Genomic DNA, 23,138 nt, shown 5'->3' with positions numbered 1-23,138 from the left:
TGTTCTAAATTAGGCTATTTGAATTATGGCTGTCCAGGATGAGGCGTGTGTCTAGACATTGTCTTCGTTCTCTCTGGTAATCTTACTAGATTGTAAGAATGACCTTTCTCCTTAAAGTGCTTTGGAAAAGAATCCTGGACATGCATACTGTTACACATTTACACTTGTATTTCTGTGTTTAAATGTAATATTCTAATTAGTTTCAGCTGAAAAGTTGCTGCTAGATATCTGAAAAGTTTGAAAATGGAAATTTCCTTCCAATTTATTTTTTTTTTTAACAAAACAAAAAGCAAAATAGATATTGAAGTCAGAGAGTGAAATAGTAATTTAGTCCTATATGTATCTATTTTTAAACAAATCATAATGGCTCTTCTGAGAACTGCCCCCAGTTTAAGGGTTTTCTGTCAAATATGCTTAGATCCTTTGTTATAAAACGTGGGATAAAATCTATAATTCACTGTTTGTGGAATGTTCTTCTGGTACATTTCTAGAGCTTGGCAGCTCAGTCCACACCATTAAACTTAGACGTCAATATTTGCTGAGTCTCTGTGCTCAGTTTATTGCTAGTCAAGCCAAGATAGAAACTGTCTGTACTATCTCTACTCAAAAATGGACTTCTGATGTGCAGGTAGATGTAGTAAGAGATGTAGACAAATATGAGTAAATAAAATATAATTTCATGAATGATAATTTACTATCTTCTGTACAAGACACCAGGTACAGATACAGATAATGTTTTGTTTTAAAAATTTGAATGCCATTTGGGTTTTAACAAGGGAATCACTGAATTTAAATGCTATTTTTTTGTAATAAGCTATCCAAAGAGAACATTTAATTTTAAAAAAATAGCAAACAGAAAGAAAAAGGGAGACTGCACAGTTCACAAGGTAGAGTTCTTAAGTTTTGCATTAGCTACAGCAAAAATATAAACAGGTAGAATATGCAGCAAAAAGAAAAATGGAATATATTAGTTGTAATATTTGCAGTAGATGTCCTCAGTCAGCTGAAACTCTTCTCAAATCAGCATATCTGTCAAATAAAAAGGAGATTATAGCCCTGTGTCTCACATCTAATAAAGATTTTCTATTATTTTGGGAAGGAAGAAGTTCTTGCTGACATAATTTAAAAAATAAAATATGCTTTTCATCTGTGATTGGTATTGACTTGGAAAGAAAGCAGCAGAAACAGAGAAATCCTGAATAACAAATTCTGCCTTAAATCAAAAAGTGCTTTTTTCTCACTGGGCCTTACTATTTCCAGTACTCTTTTTTTCTCCTGGGAAATGAACACTGCAATTATAGTACTAATAGAAGGAATGGGTTCATTTTGAAATATTTGTTTACACAAAAAATGCTTAAATACCTTTTACAGGAAGAAAAACTTCAGTAAAGTCCATACAGATTTAACTAAACCTTTCTTTACTCAGTTCACAACTAATTCACTGCACTTAATATATACATCAGCACTGATAATATGAAGCATGTGTCTTCACAGCTATTAAAAACAAATCTAGTTTTTATGATTATGGGCAAACAGTCTGAAACTATTAATTGACTACAAATGAGACAGCACCCATCAAGGTCAGAGAAAACCAAGAAAAAAGTCACCTGGCCCTGTCATTGAGTCAGGCCCTCTGCTGCTGCGTGCTCGAGGAGATGGGAGTTCTGTGCCTTCTCCTGCTGCTGCCAGGAGCTGAGGGCCCGCAGGTAGGTGCTTAGTGGAGCTGCAATCTATTGAAGTGAAGAGCTTGGGATCCCCAAACTGCTCTCATCCAGCACCGCACTGTGCTGTCAAACCGAAGACAGACTTAATCTGTGGCTGTGTCAGAGGCTTTGTTAATTGTGTCTGGAATACAACAAAATGTGGGTGCACCCACTAGGCTTTGGGGTTTCCAAAGGTGTTTTCTTTTTATCTTCAAGATTCCTCTCTACAGTTTCCAGCTGAGGGTTTTTATAAACAGTGTCAATCCTGGCATCGAAGGGCACAAATTGTCCTTAATGACCATGTGTAACTGCAAAATAAGCCTTTTTGGTTTTTCGCAAGCCAGTTTCTGTATAATACAGCAGACTGTATTTAGCACTTTGGAAAATGGATAGGACGTGGTAGGAATTAAAGTACAAGGAAAGAGTGATCAATATTATACACATGCTCTATTTTTCTCATGGTGTTTGTATCTGGCAGATACTTAGGGTAATGTATGGTTATAGCATTCCTCTCAAAAAGAGAGAGAAAACCTGAAGTTAAGTTCTTTTTGTTTCTCAAGTGTTCAATTTATATTCGTCCTCACCTGCTTAAGTAACACCACAAAAAGAAAACCCCCGCAAAACAGTTCAATGACTAACTTTCGCACAAAGTAGAATAATTTTCTTTTTTTTTTTTTTTTTTTAATTAGGACAGTATTTGACATCAGCATATTTAAAAATTCATATAGAAAATGAGGAATAGTGGGTGCCAACTAGTCACTTCTATTTCATCAACACAGACTCTGTTTTGAATCAAAGTAAGTCAAACATTACTACTCAAAATGCTACCTTAAGAAAACAAACCCAGAAATGTACATTTTTTTAAAGAGTGATAAAGCAGGAAGACACAAGAAAACATGTGTTAGTATGAGATAATTTATAGCTCAAGGACATTGTTGCCTAGGAAGCGTGCTATCTTGCCATAGCAAAACCTTTCAAGAGTCCTATTATGGTTAATAAAACAGCAACCTGCATAGGGGAAAGAATAAAGAACTAGCTACACGAGGCAGCTAAAAGCAGTCCTTAGCTGAAGCATTTAAGACAGTTCCTGTTAACAACAAAGTACTAAATTTATACGAAAATGAGTTATGGGAGAGTAGAACTTTAAATGAGTGCTATGTAATATGAATATATATTAATTTGCAACACATGTTAACTCTAGAAGAGTAGGTATATAGTATATTTAAGAAAAAATATCTTTTAAGTTGCCCTAGCAGGAAATGGCAGTCAGCAAAGGAAGATGTCATGTATGCAGGCTGTAATGACAATTATCATTGCTTCATGCTTTGTAGTGCAAATGAGCAAATTTACTTTCAAACACTTTCAAGCTACTATTTAAAAGGAAGACAATCCAACAAGCATCTTAAAACCACTTTTCTTTAAGGAAGACATAGGATAAAATGTGATGGATTAAAACTAAGTAGAATGCTAAGATTAATAAAAAATGCACCAAACCCAAAACCCATTTATCTTAACGTGCAGCCACTAATGCAAATGATATGAAGAGTTTTCATATGGAATAAAAACAAGAACAAGCCTGATGTGCTTAGAAGCCCTGTGTGAATTCTACATGTTAAACACTGACCTATATCTGTGTGTTTCCTGCATCTTGCATGGCTTTTATAAAGAAATAGAAAAAGGCTGATTCATTATTAAAGAAGTAGTTGTGATTGCTAGTTCAGCACTTTAAAAATCAATACATTACTAAGAATAAGTCTTGCCTACTTGAAGTGATAGGAAAATTTACCTGTCATTTTTTAATTATGTTTATTTAATATTTTGAATATAGTACTTCTTTTGTAAATGCAATCCCCACACCACCCCCCCCCAAAAAAAAGGGGGGGGGGGGGGAAGAAAAAGAAAAGCACTTCAGTCTTTTCAGTGTTGTCTAAGGCATGTTAGTGTAACCTAGGACTCGTAAGTGGGGCTTGGAACTAAGCCTTTTTCATCATTGACTTAGCCATTCTGTCTCTGTGGCAGCAGGCTATTGGTTTTTCCTCACTGGCCGCCACTCCTATAGAAATAAAATGGACCATGTCTTCATCAGGGTAGTACTAAGGAAGTTAATGTTGCTAAAGTTCTTTCGCATACTGTTGTGCAAATTGTAAATCATAAATTATTTTCTGTAATTCTTTGCTAGGCACTTTGTAAGTTTTACATGTTTAGGAGATACACTCAGTTTAAATGGTACGTCTTTCAGGACAGAGTATCATCATGTTTCCTTTTCTGAAAGACTTTTTGATCAGTGATCATTCGTCTGACAAACCATATCGCTAGTGCCAAATATAGGTAACCATGCTTTGAGCAGGTGACCACATCAGTCAAAACCAAGACAATAGCAGGTCCTTTCTTTCTTTTTGCCTAGTTTTCAGCACAATCACCTAACTGACACTCCCCGTCCGATGCCCTAGAGACCCATCCCCACTTGGCTTCCTTATGCGCAGAGAGGAGGGAGCACAGTTGCTAGATAATTGTCCTGGTTTTAACGTACATAACTTCAGTTACAGGCATTTTTCTAGGTTTCCTTGTGAAGGTGTCAAGTGTACCTCAAATAAAGGTCTTTTTGATAATGGGAGGGAATATCGTCTAATGCCTTCAGTAAAGCAAATGTTTTTCATGTAATGTAGCCTCAATGCTGCTTCTTTATAAATAGTGAGAGTTGTGATGATGTCCATTTTGGAGCATGTTTGCTTCACTTTGCATAGCAGAGGAAACTGCTTGAGAGACATTCAGGACATCTTTTTGAAGAATATGAAGAGTTGGAGCTTTGTTTTTGTATACCCTTTTCACCTGTCAGGGCTGGAAAGGCGCAAACATGTATAAAAGTTTATGGTGCTGTATAGTGAAGTCCCTGTTTGAAGTAAAGAACCTCTAGATGGTTATGGTTTCAGTACAAGTTTGCATGCATACAGATCTTAGAATAAAAATTAGACTTTAAGTTTCATAAGCAACTTCGAATCACAGTTTGTTTACTGTTTCAGCATATGTCATAGCTGAAAAGAACTTGAGGCATGTTTTTCAGTATTTTGGTCAACCACTTCCTGAAACTGTTGATTCAAAACAGTTAAAACATTTTTAATAACCATAGTGGAGTTATTTCAGATTTTCCCTTTGGTAACTAAGACAGAGAATGGTTTTATAATATTCCCTTTGATTTCACAGTCAATAAATAGAAATTACTTTTAAACACAGCACCAGAATGTGAAGTACACCTGAAATTAAAGCTTAAAAGGACGTGAATCAAAACTGCCATAATACTAAGTTCAATCTTATTTTCAAAGAGAGCATCTTTTAGAAATTGAATTCAAGAGAGTTCCCAAATGTTTTCATCTCCGCTATATATAACTCACTGTCTGGAAACCGATATAGTAGCTACAAGAGTTGTGATTTTACAAATACATTTCCAAATGGTATTTGCTATGTAAAATTGCAAAAAGTGTTAGCTTTTCAAGGCTCATCCGTTTTCTTTACTACATGGTAGGAGAAGAGATGACTCATCATCATCAGAGAGGCATGATATGAGCTAAGTAGAACTACCACTGCAATAGTTGTAGTGTTTATATTGTATAAGAATATATTTGAGTTTAGGTTAAAATATAAGCAGTATGTTATTAAAGATATACAGTGGAATTAAAATTTTGACTCATTCTTATAGAGTTAATCATTGACAAGGTAACACCCTAAGAGAAAAAAGCAGATGAGATGGCCCTTTATTCTCTTTTTATTTTGTCTCCTTCATCCAAAACCATCAACTGACTTTCTCTGAGTGCTCACTGTAGCAGATCGTATGGCACCATCCCCTGGTCTTGTCAAAGAGATGAGACCATCATAGCATAATGGAGCACATCCATCTTAGTTCTGTTCAAGCCTTCTACATATGTTTAATTTAGAAAAATTATCCATTAAGAGCCTTTCTGATGCTGTACGTGGCAGATCAGTTTTCTGCTGTGGAATGTTTTCACAGCCACACTGTTCCATGAGAATTTTTTTGATGATGATGTTATCTGGAAGTACTGAAATACTTCATTTTGGTTATGTTGTTTTATAGAAGCATCAGAAAGATGATGAAACATTGTTTGTTTTATACTAAAAAAAAAGGGTTTGCTCCTGTTGAATTTAGCATTTTGATAGCATTAAAGGAAAACATTTTGGGATTTGTTGTTTTGTGCAAAGGTTTGATGTTTGGTTCTACTTCAAAACAAGATGAAATTTGAGAGTCTCAGAATTTGTGTGATTCGTGAAGCAACCTTGTAAGGATGCATTTTTGGTCAGGGAAATTCAGAGAATAATGAAGTCAGGGGCTATATTGGCCAACCACAGAATATGATCAACACAGAGAATCTTCATTATCCAGTTAAATTGTCACATCAGAAATGCTGATTGTAGGGTCCTTAGCAGAGATACTCACTGTTCCAGTGTGTTTGAATAGCAATTAGGATAAGATATTTCCATACTAAAATTACTGAATGATCCTTGGAACACCAAACTGCTGAATACCTTCTGACTCTGCCAGACCTTCTGCCTTCCCTGATATGCTTGGCTTGGTGATCGTCATCTTTATTAAGATTAGAGTACAGCACGTTTAGGCAGCACCAGAAGATTACATGTATATATTTGCTTTATATGTAGTAAGAGTTACTTGTGGGTGCTTCATCTTAAGAATCTGTGCTTGGAGCCGTAGTTTTCCTCTGTTTTCTCAGTGCACACATTTTTGTTTGGTAAAAGACTTGTCTATCTTTGTTAACTCACTTGCTACAAAGAAGAAAACACTAACTAGCAAGTACATCTGTCATAAGGCAAGCTCAGTGGTGGTTTTAAACACATGATAAGGGAAAATTACTGAAATTTAAAGGTGTATTGACAATGCTGGAATCTTGTTGCTTGCTTTCTTTCTTGACAGTCATTTCTAGAAGCATAACTTGAGAGCGGAGCCTCATTAATATTCTTAAAAAATATGGAAATCAAAGTTTTAAAGTTGAATCTATAGGGTTTTTTAAATATACTCACCTAAACCAATAAATAATCACTTTCTGTAAAAGAAAATAATAATAAATCAGAAGCATATAAATATATTCCAACAGCAATTACTTAAAACCATGGAATGTCTGTGTTCCAGAAATAGTGATCGTCAAAGATATACTCTTTGCAAAGTCAATAAATGATGAGGCTAGTGAATTTGAGATTAGCAATGTCTTCAGACTCTTCCTGGCTGGCTTGAATTGCTGCTGTGTTTTTGTGCTGCATGACAAACTGGTTATCTCATTTGAGCAGTGTGTTTTACTGCCTGTTAATGTGGCTAGCAAAAAAGATCTGCTTCCCTGAGACACTACTCTCCTGTAAGTGTAAGAAGAAATGCTGGACCTTAGACTACCATATTTCACAGTGCCATACAATATGGGAAACCATGCTGTGCAAGTAGGGTCAGTCAGGCTAATGGTGGACCCACTGCTAGAAGCTGGCAAGCTCTCAAAAGACACAAAGCAGATGAGTAGAAGCATTTACTAGTCCAAAACTTTTACAGAGGAGCATTCACAGTGTTGCAAATTGTTGCTATGAGTGCCATACCGTCCACAGCAGTGTGCTTTGCTGAGCCTGTGGAAGGGATCAACAATGCCAGTTTGGCAGCAGTAAAGGCAGCAGTATGGCAGGTATGAGGAAACAAAGGTGGCTATGTGTAAGCAGGAGCCTCTGTTCCTGTCCATTGGGTATTATTTGTTGAAAACAGTGCTGTGGCAGGCATTTATTTGTCTGTTGGTATTTGACAGGAGCTCATTTCTATGCATGTTCATGTAGAATTAGCATAGCAGAAAGGAGAACTAAACCAGCCTAGTATATGCTTAGTTTCTAAGTATAAAGTTTCTAAGTATAAACCTGCCACATGCAAAGTGAAATAGAAATTGGAAGGGAATAATCTGCTTAGGTTTTCCCTCCTAGGTGACCTATATCCGTTCTCTTTTGCATCAAGAACAATTCTTACCATCATATTACCACTACTCCCTTTCCTCTGTATTTTAGAGAGCAGAGTGGCTCAGTTCCCAGGCTATCAAGCAGTGGGAAATGATCCGCCTACTGCCATCATCAGGCTATTTGCTAGTCCAGGCACGTGTACCCTCTGCTGCTCTCCATCAATTTCTTATCTATCAAAGGGTACAAGGACAATTGTATGAATTGCTGTTGCCAGATTGAGCAAGGTATAATTATTTCATGGAAAAATACTTTAATTTTTAAATGTAGGGGTTTTGTTGTCTTCTCTTTCATGTTGCAATGGAGGGCTGCTAGCTCTATTTTTTAATCTGTTGATTAATTCATTTCAGCTCTTTTCAGGATGTAAGAACATTTAGCAAGAACATGTTTTTCCCACGCCTCTCCTTGCCCAGTCCCTCTCAGCATTGGGACTATATTGCATTTAGACAGCACAACTTCTTAGCTGACTGACAAATCTTTATTTTTGTCAGGGCCCCAACACAGGAATTGTCTGCTTTCACATTCCTCTAGTAAACAGCAGTCCTGGTACTGGATAACAGTTTGCTTTCTGTATCTTTACTGGTCCTGCCTTTAATTTCCAATGAGAGGGTATACCATCCGTTCCTGAGTCCGCAATCCATGGTTAAAGAAGAAATGGGGGCCAACAGCAATTTTACATAAAATATGTACAGATCTTAAAATATTACATGGAGAGGCCAAAATACAAATAAATTGTTGTGTACAGAGACTGGGAAGAAGAGGAGCAGAACTGGTTTGATAGGTACATGAGTGGTTTTGTGTACGTGTTCCCTTACCAAGTTTGGTTTTTTTTTTACATCTTGCTACTATTTATTCTTACTCTGACAATGTAAACAGCAAGGACGCAACAGGTGCTAAAAGTAGTATTCATGTCACTGTGTACTGCTAGGCAACAGTATGAACTTAATTTTTCTCTGCATCTTGTGAAAAAGGAAAAAAATGAGCTGCAGCCTCATCCTCACAAAGAGCTTCTGTACTTGCTAATCTAAGTTATAAAAGACCCATCCCATGTTCACAGCAAGACACCATCCGTTCTCAGCTGTTTCATCCAAATTAAATGAACATTGAAATGTACAGTAAAATAACATGAAGAATTGAGTCCAGACTTCAGGATGCAAAGTATTATTTATTACAGTAATACCTACAGGCTGATTTTTTCAGAACACTCCTATGTTCTAAGCCCCCAAAATCCACAGCACAGTATGGGGAAATGTTATCTTTACTATAGAGATAAGTACACACCCTATGGCCTACCAAAGGTTGCATCACAGTCTAGTGGTCCAGCATTGTGCAGAATAATGTCTTTTTTGTTATTCTTCTACCTGATAATGGATGGCTGGAAATTAATCTCTCCTGCTTTTTCACAGAAACTTCCAAATGCTTCCCATGCACCAGCAGATTCACATATCAAACTGTAGCTCTGGACATAATGAATGTGAGGGTAGGGATGGAAGAAGACAGGGTGGTTTTGCAGAGGTTGTTACTTTGTCCAGGCTTCAAGAGACATTCCTAAAATGGAGACATTAGTGATGGCTCCGTGGTCATTGCCAGAAGCTGATATTGATGGAAAGAAAAGTACTTTGCTTCTTAGGATGCATTTGGTTAATACGGTACCAAGTTACTTGTAAAAGCAGAAACACTGCTTTAAGTTCCTATAAAAATGTCGTAGACAAAAAGCCAATACTAGCTACAGGGCTGCAATTAGTATCTTACAAATGCTCATGTGAATGTCCCTGGGGAAACAGAGCAGCAAAGGAATGAACTCAGTAAACTAAAATATAGGGAGATTTATTTTCTCTAAGTTTTACTTTTCAGTTTGCTGTGTTTACTGTGGTTGGTGGGAGGATAATCTATACGATGCCTGCCATATATGAGCATATAATGTACTTCAATTTGCAATTTCAGAAAGAAATACATTACTTCCTATGGATGCTATGATTATTTTAAATCCAAGAGTTCTTGATTGTGTATTAAAATGCATATTTAAATTTTTGATAAACCTCCATTAATGGATAAATCATGTTAGAGAATTTCAATTGTCAGCACAACTTATATTTTAATGAATCTCTGGGAATTATACTCAAGAGCTAATAGATTTTGCCTTTGTTGTGACAAAGTGCTTGAGGTGCATATGTAAAGAACTACCATGAGAAGAACAATGACATTTTTATTTTGAGAACAGACCCAGTCATATCTGCTTCAGACAGTTGTGCAGCACAATTATTGACATTTAGAATAAATTAATTCATAATCCCTGAATAGCGATGAAACACTGCAGATGAAAAATATCCTGAATTGGGTGGAAGTATTGAGTTGGAGCAAAGATCAGTTTTATTTCTAACAGTTCATTCGTGCTGTATGATGTGAGTGATTTTTATTATGCCAAGCAATTGAGCATAATAAAATCTTTTAAAAAGCTGATATTTTGGTAAAAGCTGAATGGGATTAGGTTTTCAGTCAGACTAATGCTCCAAAATATAGATTCTTACAATTCGAATAACTTCATTTCTTTACCTTTTTGAAAAGGTAGCCCTGCAGCAGATCTTTGAAGTGTAAACTCTGAGACATAGCAGTATTAAAATAATCATGGATCTGGAGGAAGTAGCACAAAAAACATCCAGCACAGCTTAATCAAAAATAGAAATTCATTTGAACTTTCTGTGGTCTATTGAATATTAAAACATTTCATTTTTCAAATAACAAAAAAGAAGCCTTGAGCAAAGTTCTTATCATAGTCAATGACATTTTTGGTGTAAAACTTGAATATTAGAATTAAGGATGAAAGTTGTACTCAGCTTCAGCAGACTTTCTTGTATCTTGTATTTTGTATTTATTGCTATTAGCTACAAAATAGCTGGTCTGTGCTGGAGGCCGTGGAACAGTGGGACCTGTCTGTAAAAACTAAAAGCGCTAAAACCCCAAGATGACTAATTTGGCCAAAGTATTTTTATTCAGTAATTCCTGGGCATTTTGTCATTAAATTCATGTTTTGGGGGTTTCTGTTATAGCCCCCATGCTAGGTGGTATCTCTGAAGATGAGTATTTTGTGCAACTGCCATGTTGTAGAATTTATTTTCTTGAGATGAAGTTTCCTGTTGGAGATGGTTCTTTAGGTGTGAGAATGACTGGCTAACGAGCAAATTCTGGGGGAACTTCTGGATTCTTTATATCCAATCCTGCAACCTTTATCAGGAGCTTCTGCAGAGCATCACATTACGCTGTTGTACTTAGAATAACCAGATCTTTCTGAAGGATGTATTTTGGTCAAAATAACTAAATTAAATAGCTATTCAGGAAATCTGTGGTGATCAAAAGGGTTTTTTGGACATGAGTTTTCAGAGTCCTAAGCATAGAGAACAGTGAGAGCATGAGTCACTGAAAGAGTGTTTTGAAATAGCAATGGTGAAAAAACCCATTTTCAAACCAGCTATATAAATTAACTAGTATTGTGTAGGAACGCTTTGTGAGGTAGGAAGCAGGTTGACATAATTGCTGGGCAAATGTCAAAACTGTAAGTCACTGTGTCTCCACTGGCTGTCTTCCTGGATTCAAAACCACAAATCAAAGTATATAATTTATATATTTATTCCTGTTACCCCTGAATTAGGACTTCAGGATTTTCCCTATGTGAAAATCCTCTGAAAACGTGAAGTGTCTACCAAAAATTACATTGCTGCCTCACTTCCTTCCATTGCCATTTGTGTGTGGGTGTCTTTGGGGGGCAGAATGGCAAGAATTAGAACCATTTCAGAAGGAAAATATATTTCTTGGAGATACTGAAGTGGAAATGTAAAAAAATCTATTGCTTGAAGCAGTAGCATGGTGAAGACTTCAGCAAAGCCTTTTTGTTGAACTTGGAGGTGTTTGTTTTTACACGCTATTTTCAAACTGCTGATGTAAAAAAATAAGAAGTAAAACTGTTTATTGTGGCAGAGATAATCTCAGGCAGCATTTACGGTGTTGCAAAGAGTATCAAAGCACAATTTGCAGATGCTGATATGTGTATGAAAGAACATATTTGACTAAGTGATAAGCAATTTTGTAAAAAACTAAGAGGGTGGAAGTTGCAGTATGTGATGACAATGCTACGGAAAGCTAATAAGGTTGCTGTCGATAATGCCACTGCTACTTTGTTGAATATTTTTTTTCCAGCTTGGCTTTTTTTTTTCAAGACATTGTAATTGTGAAATCTGCAGAAACACTGTAAGTAGTAAGTATCTCCAGCTAGATACAATGCGTATTCGTATGTGTTCTTAAAAAAATCCAAAATTAAATAGTCTGGTTTTGTATTATAAGCAGGTATAAACTAAGGTAATAGAGTTTTATGCAAAACATAAAATCTTTGGCTCTACAATTTATGCATGGGTACGTACTACAGTTAAGAAGGGATATAAAAGTGCTTATAGTGGTTGCTGTTAAGAAGAAGTTAAGATTTTATTGTCAGGGGAATGTACAAAATAGTATTTTCTTTATCCATGTCACATGAACACTGATATTTTATTATAGTCAAACAAGATCACGTGGCTTTACATAACTTCGAAGAAAAGAATAAAAATTCTGTTACAATAGGAAGGCTCTGCTGGGTTTTCAGCCTAAATTTTTCTAAACAGTGTCAGTCTTGTCTTGCAAATGTTTAACATGAAGCAATGTTCTTCGGCAAGATGCTAAACTCTAGTGCTTATTATAACAGCCTTGGGATTACAGGGGTCCCATCTGTGGTTACTGGTATATTGCCAATTACGCACAGCTAGTGTCATCTGTAAAACAGTCACTTGTGGCTGTTGAAGAGATCTGAGTAGAAGTCTTTTGAGAAGCTTTAGAGATAAATGTTGCTGGAATGAAGCAGCAGTTCCTTTTGCTGGAGAAGACAAGGAGCCTGTGTGTATTGACACTTTTAATATAGTGGGCACAGATACACAGCCATCATTAATTACCCCTTTAGTCTTTATGAATGAGATTTCTGTTCTGAACCTTGTTTAGGAGACAGAGTGTGAAGTAAGAAAATGAACTCTATCCCAGCTGAAACCAGGACAAGCAACATCAAGAAATATGTTGCTCTTCACAGGGTTATGCTAGCCAGAAATATTAATCCTTTCTGCTCTTCTAGGCTTGAGTATATTTGAGGATTCCTTAATGTAGAATGCGAGAGTCCAACTCAAAAGCACTGGGATGATTCATTTGAGGGTTTTATTTCTGTAAATTCCTGTGTCCATCTTCACTTGAAAAAAATAAATATTGCAGCCTTTATTCTTTTAAAACTAGTAAACTAATTTTGTGCTTGAGAAGTTTCATTAAAGTGTGTCATATTCTCTGTACAGTCAGTATTATTCAGATGAGATTTTTAAATCTGCAGCTGGTTACAAGGTTTCTTGAAGTGTAAGGGGACTCAAATGTGTGGTCCACCTCCAACTGTAGTAAGTCAAAAGAGTAAGTTTATGCATTTTTCATCAATAATTTTTAAAAGCAAGTGGCAGAAATGTGTGTGAAAGTTGAGATGCAAATTTTGTTAATCAAACTGCACTTTGAACAATGATGTATTTTTTTAAAAAATCAGCCCATTTAAAGTATAAAGGTCAGTAGGTTAAAGATGTAAATGCAATCAGCAGTGTAATCAAATTATCACAGTTTCGGCTCTGTTGCCACTCATGGTAAAAGATTATACCAGATTAGGTCTACAAATTTATCTTACATTAATCCAAAATAATAGGGCAAAGAAAGAGAAAACTGTTAAATAAAAGTACAAGGTGGAAAGAATTTAAATTATTATGAAGTAAGTTCACGTTTAGTTACACTGCTTCTTTGTGTCGTTTGCCTTATCTTCTCTTTTTACCGTCTAAACATTTGTTACCATCTTCTGAAACTAAAAACTGGGCAATCAAAGCACCTCTGAATACAATTTCTGTTAAAGTGAAATTCAGTGCAGTTTAGTACTGACTAGAGCCATGGTTTATGGGAAAATAACTCTTTGTTCCTTCAAGCATTACTACAACCCCAGCCTCAGAGAGGGGTCCCCACACCCTTCTATCTTTCACCTTTCTGTGCATAATGCTATCAAGTGATGCAAACCTTCTCTTTGCTCAGGTATAATAGTCAGAGAGAAAAAAGTAAGATGAATAATCCAGTATGGATCCAAGTATGTTTTTCCACAAGTATACCAAAAGAAAACATAGTCATTGCTTTTCTTCCCTCTGCCCTTCTGCCATGAAATATGTGGTACTTGATTTCTTTCAGATATATGCATGCAGAATTCATACATAAACTGTGCTTCTCAGAGAAAGAAAAGAAATTGTAAAATATCCATGCTGATACAGCAGAGTGACAACATATTCTATGGTTTGTAACTGTGAAAAACTTGAAGGTGAATGCAGATAATCTTGTCATGTTCACCAGTGAAAGCCCTTTATTGCAGAATCTAACTCTGTTACTGAGCAATTTTTGTGAGAAAACGGCTAGTGCTGAGAACCTGATAGGCCACTGGCCTTTACAGTCACCCTGCTCATCTGACCCAGTTTCTGTTTCCAGTATCTGAATCAGTGTTGAGAAGTCAACTGCATGTTATATTTTTTTTCTTTTAAAACCTCATGACCAAGGATTTTGAAGTATCAGTAACTAAACTTTCCTGATGTATCACCATGAAATATTAGAACAATGGAAATGCAATGCTCTTTCCTTACTAGTTTACCAACAGTCTTCTTGCTTAGAAACTGCTACTTTCTAATGTTTGTGAAGTTTTCCTACTGTGAGTTGCTCTGCATAAAATTCTCCATATTCTCAAGACTGGGTGGTGGTGAAGTGCTGAAGGTCACCCAGCCAACCAAGGGGCTCCCTCGAGGGAGCTCCTGGATGATCTGCTGCTGCCTTTCAGCAGACAAGCGCTCACTCAACAGGCCCAGCTTCCTGTCTTTCATAGCACGGGACAAACATCTCCACGGTTATGTCACTCTTGAGAGTTCAGATGGCGAAAGTCTTAATGAAGATAAAGTGTTTACTGGATTGTAAACAGCAAACCCCTCTCTTAGTATCAGTAACTCAGGGGAGCTTCCTGTGTCCCTGTTTCTCTTCACCATCTGTAAATACTCTGAGGTCTACAAGTGAAAAAAAGGATAGATTTTAGTTACTAAACCAACATATTAGCAGTAAAAGAGTGGGTTTTTTTGGGGGGTTTTTTGCAAGGTTGAAACTGTCTACGTATGAAATAAGAAATCACGGAGTTAAGTTTCTCAGTGGTCTCATGGTTTGTGATTCAGATTAATAAAATATACTTTCTTGCAACTTGAATCTTCTTCAGCTAAATATATTTTTGAATTCTTAAAAAGAGCGCTTTGAATTTTTATTTTCTTCTGCAGAACGACTATTAGATCTTTTTGTTATCAGATCAAGGCTTACATGGCTCATTGCATCTATGCACAGAAAAAAATGGATCTGTAATTCCCATGAAATCTTTTGTAGTTCAGCATCAACACTATTCTGAAATGCACACTGTAAAGACTTGTTTAAAATAAAGCTTTTGTTCTCGAAAGCTAATCTTAGCATTGCCCTGCCCTTTATGACTTAGAAATCAGCATTGCAGAGTCCAGAGAGCACACTTTCTCAAAAATGTTTTCTGAAGATGCTATGACAGTTTCAGCAACTGCTATTTTTGGACCATTTCATTTAAAATTAATTACTTGTGGAGCTTTCAGCAAGTACGTTTTACAAAGAACGCACTTGAGTCGTCTTTGTTTGTTATGAATGTACACATATTTTTACCTCTTTAAAAAAGTTGAAACTCTCTCATAGTTTTGGAATCCAGTAAGATCTTTTGAATTTTATTGCCTTTATCTGGGTAGATGCTGGCATTTAAGAAATATCAGTGTTGGCTCTCTGAGTCTAAAAACCTGCCTTTTTGAATGTTTTCTGCTTGTGCTAGCTTAAATTAATTATTACAGATTATCACTTTGCCTTGTCCACTTTTATTTGCTATAAAAATTGACATGGCAGTTGGGCGTTCTTTTGGGATTTCAAAATTCAGTTGGCAACTTCATTCTTTTGCACCTTAGAGATCTAATATCCAGCTTGCCTTTTAGCTGTATTCTGGAAGCGAAGCAGGGAGACTTGGAGAACTTAGCTTGAGAATCTACCTTGAAAATGTTATTATTGGGCCTTTGTTATCCCACATTAACTGTGACTGGCACATTAAACAGTATAGAAAAACTGAGTATCTTTATGAGACAACAGATATATTCTATTTGAGTTGCTGAAGTTTTCCTTTTTAAGGAGAGTCCAATATCAAGGTAGTGGCTTCCATAAAATTTATGTCATATGAATAGCTTGTCTTTTTGGTAGATTCTTGGTGATAGAGTCAGATTTGAAGGCTAATGGTGTTTTATCCTATAAACATTAGGTTTTGTTTACAAATAATCAAGTCTAATATTTTTTCTTTCTAATTCTAGGATCATAATTCCTGTAGTTGTCAATATGATGTATGAAAAATGACATGAATTTACTGGTCAGCAGATTTTCAAAGCTAGGACTCAAAGGAAGTATTGTTTTCCTGTAAAGCATTCATGTCCTTTACTACCATGTTCTTTTCAGAAGATAAGAAATGATAGTAATGGTTTTACTTTTACAAACACATTTGCGTAAGTAATAAACCTTAGAAAAGAGCACAGGAATAACTGAATGAAATTGTTTTGATTCAACATCAAAAGTAGCAATTAAAAAGAAAAAAACAACAAACAGCACATCAAACAGCAAGCTATACAAGATAATACCTTTATTATTCTTTTTAGGAATAGAGTTGGCCACAACATCTCTCAAAGGAATATGAACTGATAGATTTCTCACTTGTGATACGACAAATTACTTGCAACTTTGTTTTACTTGAATAGCCTTCACACTAGAAGAAGAGTGTTCATGTTAATACTTATTCATCTGGGCTTTTGTCATTGAAGTCATGCAGCTGAAATCATTGGAGTGTTCGAATGTGATAGCTGGCTTAAACTGCTGTTCAGGCTGTTGGGTACCAGGGGAATGGCTTCAGTGTAAAATGTGAATAGAGCAGTAACGATCTTTCAAAATCAGATGATGTAATTGTCAAGAAATCCCATTTCCCACTAGTATTTATAATAAACCAGAAGACAGGGTAGCATATGGAGGTAAAATTTCTGATGTGTAGACAACATATTCAAATGTGATGCCAGGAGTTGAGGACTAAAGAACATGGTGTGTCACTGTGGGAAAAGTTTCAAAAGAGGTAAAGAAGAAAGTATTTGAAGGTGAGATAAAAAGCCCAGAAAATTTCTTCCCATGATGTAGCCGAGAGAGTTGAAGGAAGCCAAACTTGAGAATCGGTATTCAAAAATGTCATGTTGTTTTTCTAATTACTTTTTGACTGTGACCTTTGAGGATTTAAGAAAATATTTAGGGCTAACTAACTTCTCAGCTGACAAAAAATATAGCTAGGCTGGGAATTGTGTTGTTGAACTCTATGAAGTTTAATCTTATACCACGCTAAAATTCTTCCTTCAGTGTCAGGCTCATAAGGTTGATATTATAAATAAAGGACAGAAATTGTATTTTTAAAAATGCATACAAATATAATATTTTGATGTAGGAATATCTGTCTGAAACATTTTGTACACATTCAATAGCATGCAAAGGAAAATTGCCTCATTTAAGGACTAAATCTGTGTAAATGCTGTGAGAAATGATGCCACTGGAGTTTAGCATCTATCAAAAATTTAGATATGTTGCATAGTAATGAAAATCTCTGCTCTGGACATGGTTGTGAAATCACAGTTCTCTCTGATATGTAATCAATTTAGTAATGCACATGCATGAAAATTTCTGGTATAATTAACTAGGCTTTGTAAAATATGTTATAAAGCTATTCACTGTGTAAATTATATTCTTTAAAATTCAGAAAGTAATAAGAAATAAATTTTCTTTCTTGTACGAAATACTTTTTTAAAGTATCATATTTATTGCCTTAAGAAGACCAGAGGAAACTGCACTATGGGAGTGTCGTGGTCCAAAACCAGGGAAGTACAGAAAGAAATCTCAGTCTAGGGAGTGGCACGGGAAATACCCTCCACATTCTAATGTCATATATTCTCGAGAATAATGTTAAGTCCATTCATGAGACTTTATTGTTTTGATTTGTTTTATATTTGTGTAGACTCTGTAGGCTTTTATTATATTTTTAAATTTAAGGTTTGTAAAAGAAATGTGTTGTTATGCCTGCTGAAAAATGAATGAGCAACTTAAATATTGGTTCTACAAGGAAGTATTACGTGACACGTCTCTCTATTACATTGCTTGTCTGAACTGGAGGCCTGATGATGCCAACCGTTATGAAACATGGAGAACTTGCACATAAACCCCCTCAGTGTTTCATTATCTTTTCCCCTTAAGCCAATTTGGTCATTTAAAGCTGTTTAAATCCTGAATGTGTTTGTCTTTTTGTCTGTATAACTGCTTTATAATTTATTTTGTAATTCATGCTCACACTGTAGCTTTCAGTCTGAAAAACAAGACTGACTTCAGCTTGTGACTTGGCACATAGAGTGCAAAGTGTGATAGGAAATGCATGGCCAGGAACAGTAAAGAGAGTTAGGAATTAGGAGGTGAGGTTGGAAGGATACTCAGTGTGAAAGCAGGGATTCTGGTATTGAAGGTGTTAAGGGATGAGCAATAGCATGGGACCTTAAAATAAGGAAGGAACTTAGAAAGAAATAGATAGGCAGTAAATGAAGGGATACAGAAGGAGGGGACCAGAGTGGTAAGGAAAGAGCTCTAGCACCTGAGGAAAAATGTCAAGAACTTAGCTACAAGGCGGAGTTTGAAACATTGGTAGTACATTAACACCACTGGTACTGAGAACAGTAAGGGTGCATGTCTGTCCTTCCCAGACCATACACTAATATGAATTCTACACTATTAAGTGAGACTTCTTGATATAATTTTTGTAAAGACTGCCTATGCTCAGTTAACCACTTTGGGGTCTCTTAGGAGTTCTTCTGTATGTCTATGACACGAAACAAAGGAATCTGCTTTGAGCAACCTGGTCTCATGGAAGGTGTACCTGCCCATGGCAGGGGCTTGGAACTAGGTGATCTTGAAGGTCCCTTCCAACCCAAACCATTCTATGATTCTGTGATCCTATGATTTAGGTAACTGAATATGCTTTTACAGGTAGCCAGTGAAATGGGTTGAAAGTAACTACAGCAGAAGTAGTAGTTAAGGATATAAAATCAGAAGGCAAAGTTGAACACAAACTGCAGCTCCTGAGGAGTTCATAATGCCATGTGTTAGACCCAAGGAGGTTTTTAAGCCTCCAGCATGGCCTACAGCACATACCCCATATATTACATAATCACAATGTGTGTTGAATTTACATTTTCTAGGCTTCATTAGTAGACTCATTTGGAAGGTGTGAAAATCTTCGTATTAATATGGTGTTTGTTTTTTCTATGTAAACTTTGCAGTAATTTAATTTTTGAAATGCAGGCTGTTATCATACCATTAATGCACTTCTGTTGCATTTTATGAGTCTTGGCCTAGAGAAAAAAGTGAGTGGTATATCTCTTTGTTAAAATTAAAAAAAAAAAAAAAAAAAAAAAAAAAAAAAAAAAAAAAAAAAAAAAAATAGAATGATCTATTTTTTTCTAGACAAACTGAGAAGAAAATGTAGATCTCTCTTACATGGTAGAACAATATTAATTGGCCCAGGGAACTGAAGAATAGAAAGAGGAAAAAACCTTATTAATCCAAAAATGCTGTTGTTTTATTCCTAGGTTCAGACATTGTTCAATGGTTAACGAAGAACTTATCCATAGAAGACCCAGGTAATTTAACTTCTTTTTTTTTTTTCCATGTCTGAAAATTCTAGTTTGTCTTTTTAAATGATTGGACCTGACTTTGTCTGCTGTTACACTGTGGATGGCCAGGCAGCATTTGATCAGTATAATTTCAATAGCAAAACAGACAGCATCAACCTTAGAAACCTTTGCTAAGAATCTGAGGATTTTTGTTATTCATTTTATTGGAGCAGGTACCAGGAAACAAGATGATGGCCAAGAATGAAAATGATAACTGCTTTTGTTTAGCACAAAATGAGTTTAAAGTTCTGTTCCAAGGGGAATTTGCTCATTGTCACGCTAAATAGTTATTAAACATGTCCTGTTTTCTTAACAGAATTTTTCAATATATAAAAAATAAATAGAATTAGTAAAATAAGCTTTTGTACTGTTACTGCATTTCTGTTCTTAAGTTTGGACATTTTTATAGCATCTTAAATGGAAAGTGAACTGTAAATAAAATCAGTGCAGTGAGGAAGAACAGTTCCTTGCTCAATCAACTGGGTTGGAAAGTGGAAGTAAAGCTTTGGTTACAAGCTCTGGTTACAAGGTTACTTGTGTGGCCAGCAGCAAACAGAGTTTGGTGTGTACGTGATATTTATTTCCCTGATTTACAGGAATCTTGTTACATGATCTGAAATTTTCTGGGAAGGAATGATTTCTAGTAGAAAATGCTGAATTCTAGAAAAAAATTATTCTGTGGAAGTTCCTATTATCTTTTGGTTAGGGGAAAAAGAATCTTCCTTCTTTAAAGCATGATCAAAAATACTTATTTTTCCTTTCCACTTCAGAATTTGGGGAATGGAATTTACGTTTTATTTTGTTGTTTGTTTTTATTTCGAAAAATTTGTGGGTTTTTTTTTTTTTTCTGTCATATTGGAAATGAAAGCGTGATCATTGTGTATTTCCAGCAAAAAGTAAAATCACTGTGTTTAAAATTGTGACTTGAATAACAAGAAACTATTATAAATTCATAATTCAATATTTGGAAGCAGCCAGCTCACAACATATTGATATGTTACATGAAAGAGATCACTAATAGCTTCCAGTTTTACGTAACTTTACACAGAGTGTCATATGTTTGCTTCCTGAAGGTAAAATGGAGGTTGCAGGAGACCTAAGTCTGATATTATATTTCTCAGTTGTCAGCTACAAAACACTCACCTATCTATATTTATCAGAGTTTGAAAGATTGCCGTACTATACTTATTTGGTATGGGAGCTTAACCTTCATTTGTAAAACCAGAACTGCAATACTTTGGGAGGTTTTCTTTCAGATTATCTGGTTGTTGCAAAATTTGGAATAGAAAAAACCTTCAACTAAATGGAAAACATGGTTCGCTGTGTTGATATCCAATTAAAATTAAGCAAACACACAAAATACTAACATATGTAGCCAGAACACCACAGTAATTTAATTTAAGATGGGTTTTATTATCTCAGATTGAATGGGTGGAAAAAATTATCCACAATGACAAAAACGTCTTATGCATGTTAGTCCTAGTCCAAAGTCAGCTATCTGGAGCTGGCTGAATGCAAATCTTCAGAAAGCAAGTCACCCTAAATGCTGCCTTTGCGGAGTGCTCAGAATTACCAGATAGCAGTAAACCTGACAGGCAGTGGGCAAGAATTATTCACATGACAAAACCTCTGAAAATACTCTGTTTTGTAAAATCTTTTAAGCGTGTGACTTTTTGTTCCAGTTCTAGAAAAGACAATCTAGAATTTCCTGTGGAGAAGCCCTAAAATTCTGTGAACTGTTGCCATTATAGTTTGGATTTCCAGTGTCTCCTCTCTACTTTTCACCAGTGTATCAGGGTTTTACTATGGCTCTCTTTTAAAAAAAACTCCCCTGGTAGGGTCCTGTTACAAAGCTTCTGTGAAGCTATGCAGTTTTGTGATGTACAAATAAATAATGCCTGTGTTTGCACTGACAGTTACCCTATCTGTCTAATTCTCATATCAGCAACATACCTGTAAAAGCAACATAAAGTAGACCTTGGTTCACGTATTGTAAGATTATGTTCTACTCCATCCTGAAAAAATTAAGGACTATTTGCATTCCTCGTCTACCACTGCTGTGAACTACTTGTGCAAACAAGGCATGCGAATGATTTAAGTAGACAGGTAGCTTCACAGAATCATAAAACAGCCCAGGTTAGAAGGGACCTCAAAAGATCATCTGGTCCATCCTTTAATGGGAAAGAGAGCCTAAATGGGGTTAACTGGCACCCTGTCCAGTTGCATCTTGAAAACCTCCAGTGATGGGGACTCCAACACATCCCTGGGGAGGTTGTTCCAGTGACTGATTTTTCTCACTGTAAAAAATTTCTTTCTTATACCAAGATAAAACCTCTTCCTGTGCAAACTGTACCCGTTGTCCCTTGTCCTCTCCAATGTGGCTCCTTTGGAAAAGAGCCTCAGTCCTGATTTGTAGCTGCCCTTTAACTACTGGAAAACTCTGTTGAGGACCACCCTGAGCCTTCTGTTCTCCAGGGTGAAAACACCTAGCTGATTCAGTCAACTTGTTCTCTAGTAAAACAAAGAACTGATAAGAAGCAAATGGCACTACCATACATTAAAACAAACAAACAAACAAAAAGTCACATTTTGTAGTGCAATTTTTTCCCTTTGTTTTGCATAGGGAATACAACTCCAATACCATTTAGGTGAGAATGAAGAAGGCTGCTTTATGGATAGTGGGATAACAAAAAGCAGGAGAAGGTCAGGCAGCAACATTTGCTTTCACTATATTAATAAGTGTAAAGCTATTATCTGGAATCAGCAATTTCAAATAGAAAATAGTTCCAAGTATAAATTGCCAATCAAAAAACCCGAACAAACCAGACCACCACCACCCTGCCCAAAAAAACCCCCACAAAGTAAAACCCAAAAAACAACAACCAAAAGAGCACGTGCACATTTTTCATAAATGGAAAATGATTTTCTGTGGAAGATTTGAAAGATTTTGCCTTGCTGCAGTAAATCTCCATCAAGAAAATAAAATGGAGATGATGGGTGGATTCAGCTAAATTGTACCAGATTTGAAGTTATTTCAGTGCAGAAGAGTAGAGCTTGTGCCCAGAATAGCTGTGTGCAATGTACAGTTGCTGTTACATTGTTTGCTTTTCAATATGTACTTAAAAAATGTTCATGTTTCAGCCTACAACTCATCTGCAAAATTTTAAGGAACAGAAATTATCTAAGTTATTTTTAATGTGGAAGTTTAATTCAGTCATAAAAATAAGCGTGATCTCAACCCGAAAAGAAGCAATTAACTGAGTTTACAAGAATTGTAAGGGCTTGTGGTTTGGCACTCAGATATGTGTTTGTTGAATTGACCATTACAGGGTAAGTGCTGACTCTTCACTGATGGTGCCAATTACTCTTAATGCGGAAAATCTACTCTGTTTTTCTACACTGTGTTTTTCTTTTTTAAAGTGATAATTAGTGCCATGAAATGTACCAGACTGACCACACTAGAGATTGAAGTACTTTTAATCCTTAGGGGAAAAAATAGAACAAAAAGGGTAAATGAGCTGATTTAGAAGTG

The 23,138-nt window shown here is 35.9% G+C and overlaps 1 protein-coding gene across 13 annotated transcripts in view; it reads left to right on the top strand.

The window, feature by feature from the left end:
* The window catches only part of RGS7 (regulator of G protein signaling 7), a 285,437-nt gene that overhangs the window by 163,796 nt on the left and 98,503 nt on the right, over positions 1-23,138 (top strand). For all 13 annotated transcript variants that reach the window (XR_003993464.1, XR_003993463.1, XM_030499469.1 and 10 more), the window contains one exon: positions 19,523-19,573. Coding sequence is in view for 11 of the 13 variants with exons in the window: in XM_030499469.1 (XP_030355329.1) it covers positions 19,523-19,573 (51 nt within the window). In the remaining 2 variants the exon portion in view is untranslated. The remainder of the gene's footprint in view (positions 1-19,522; positions 19,574-23,138) is intronic.

The sequence above is a fragment of the Strigops habroptila genome, chromosome 10, assembly GCF_004027225.2.
Source record: "Strigops habroptila isolate Jane chromosome 10, bStrHab1.2.pri, whole genome shotgun sequence".
Taxonomy (NCBI): domain Eukaryota; kingdom Metazoa; phylum Chordata; class Aves; order Psittaciformes; family Psittacidae; genus Strigops; species Strigops habroptila.
This window is presented reverse-complemented; position numbering and strand designations above follow the sequence as displayed.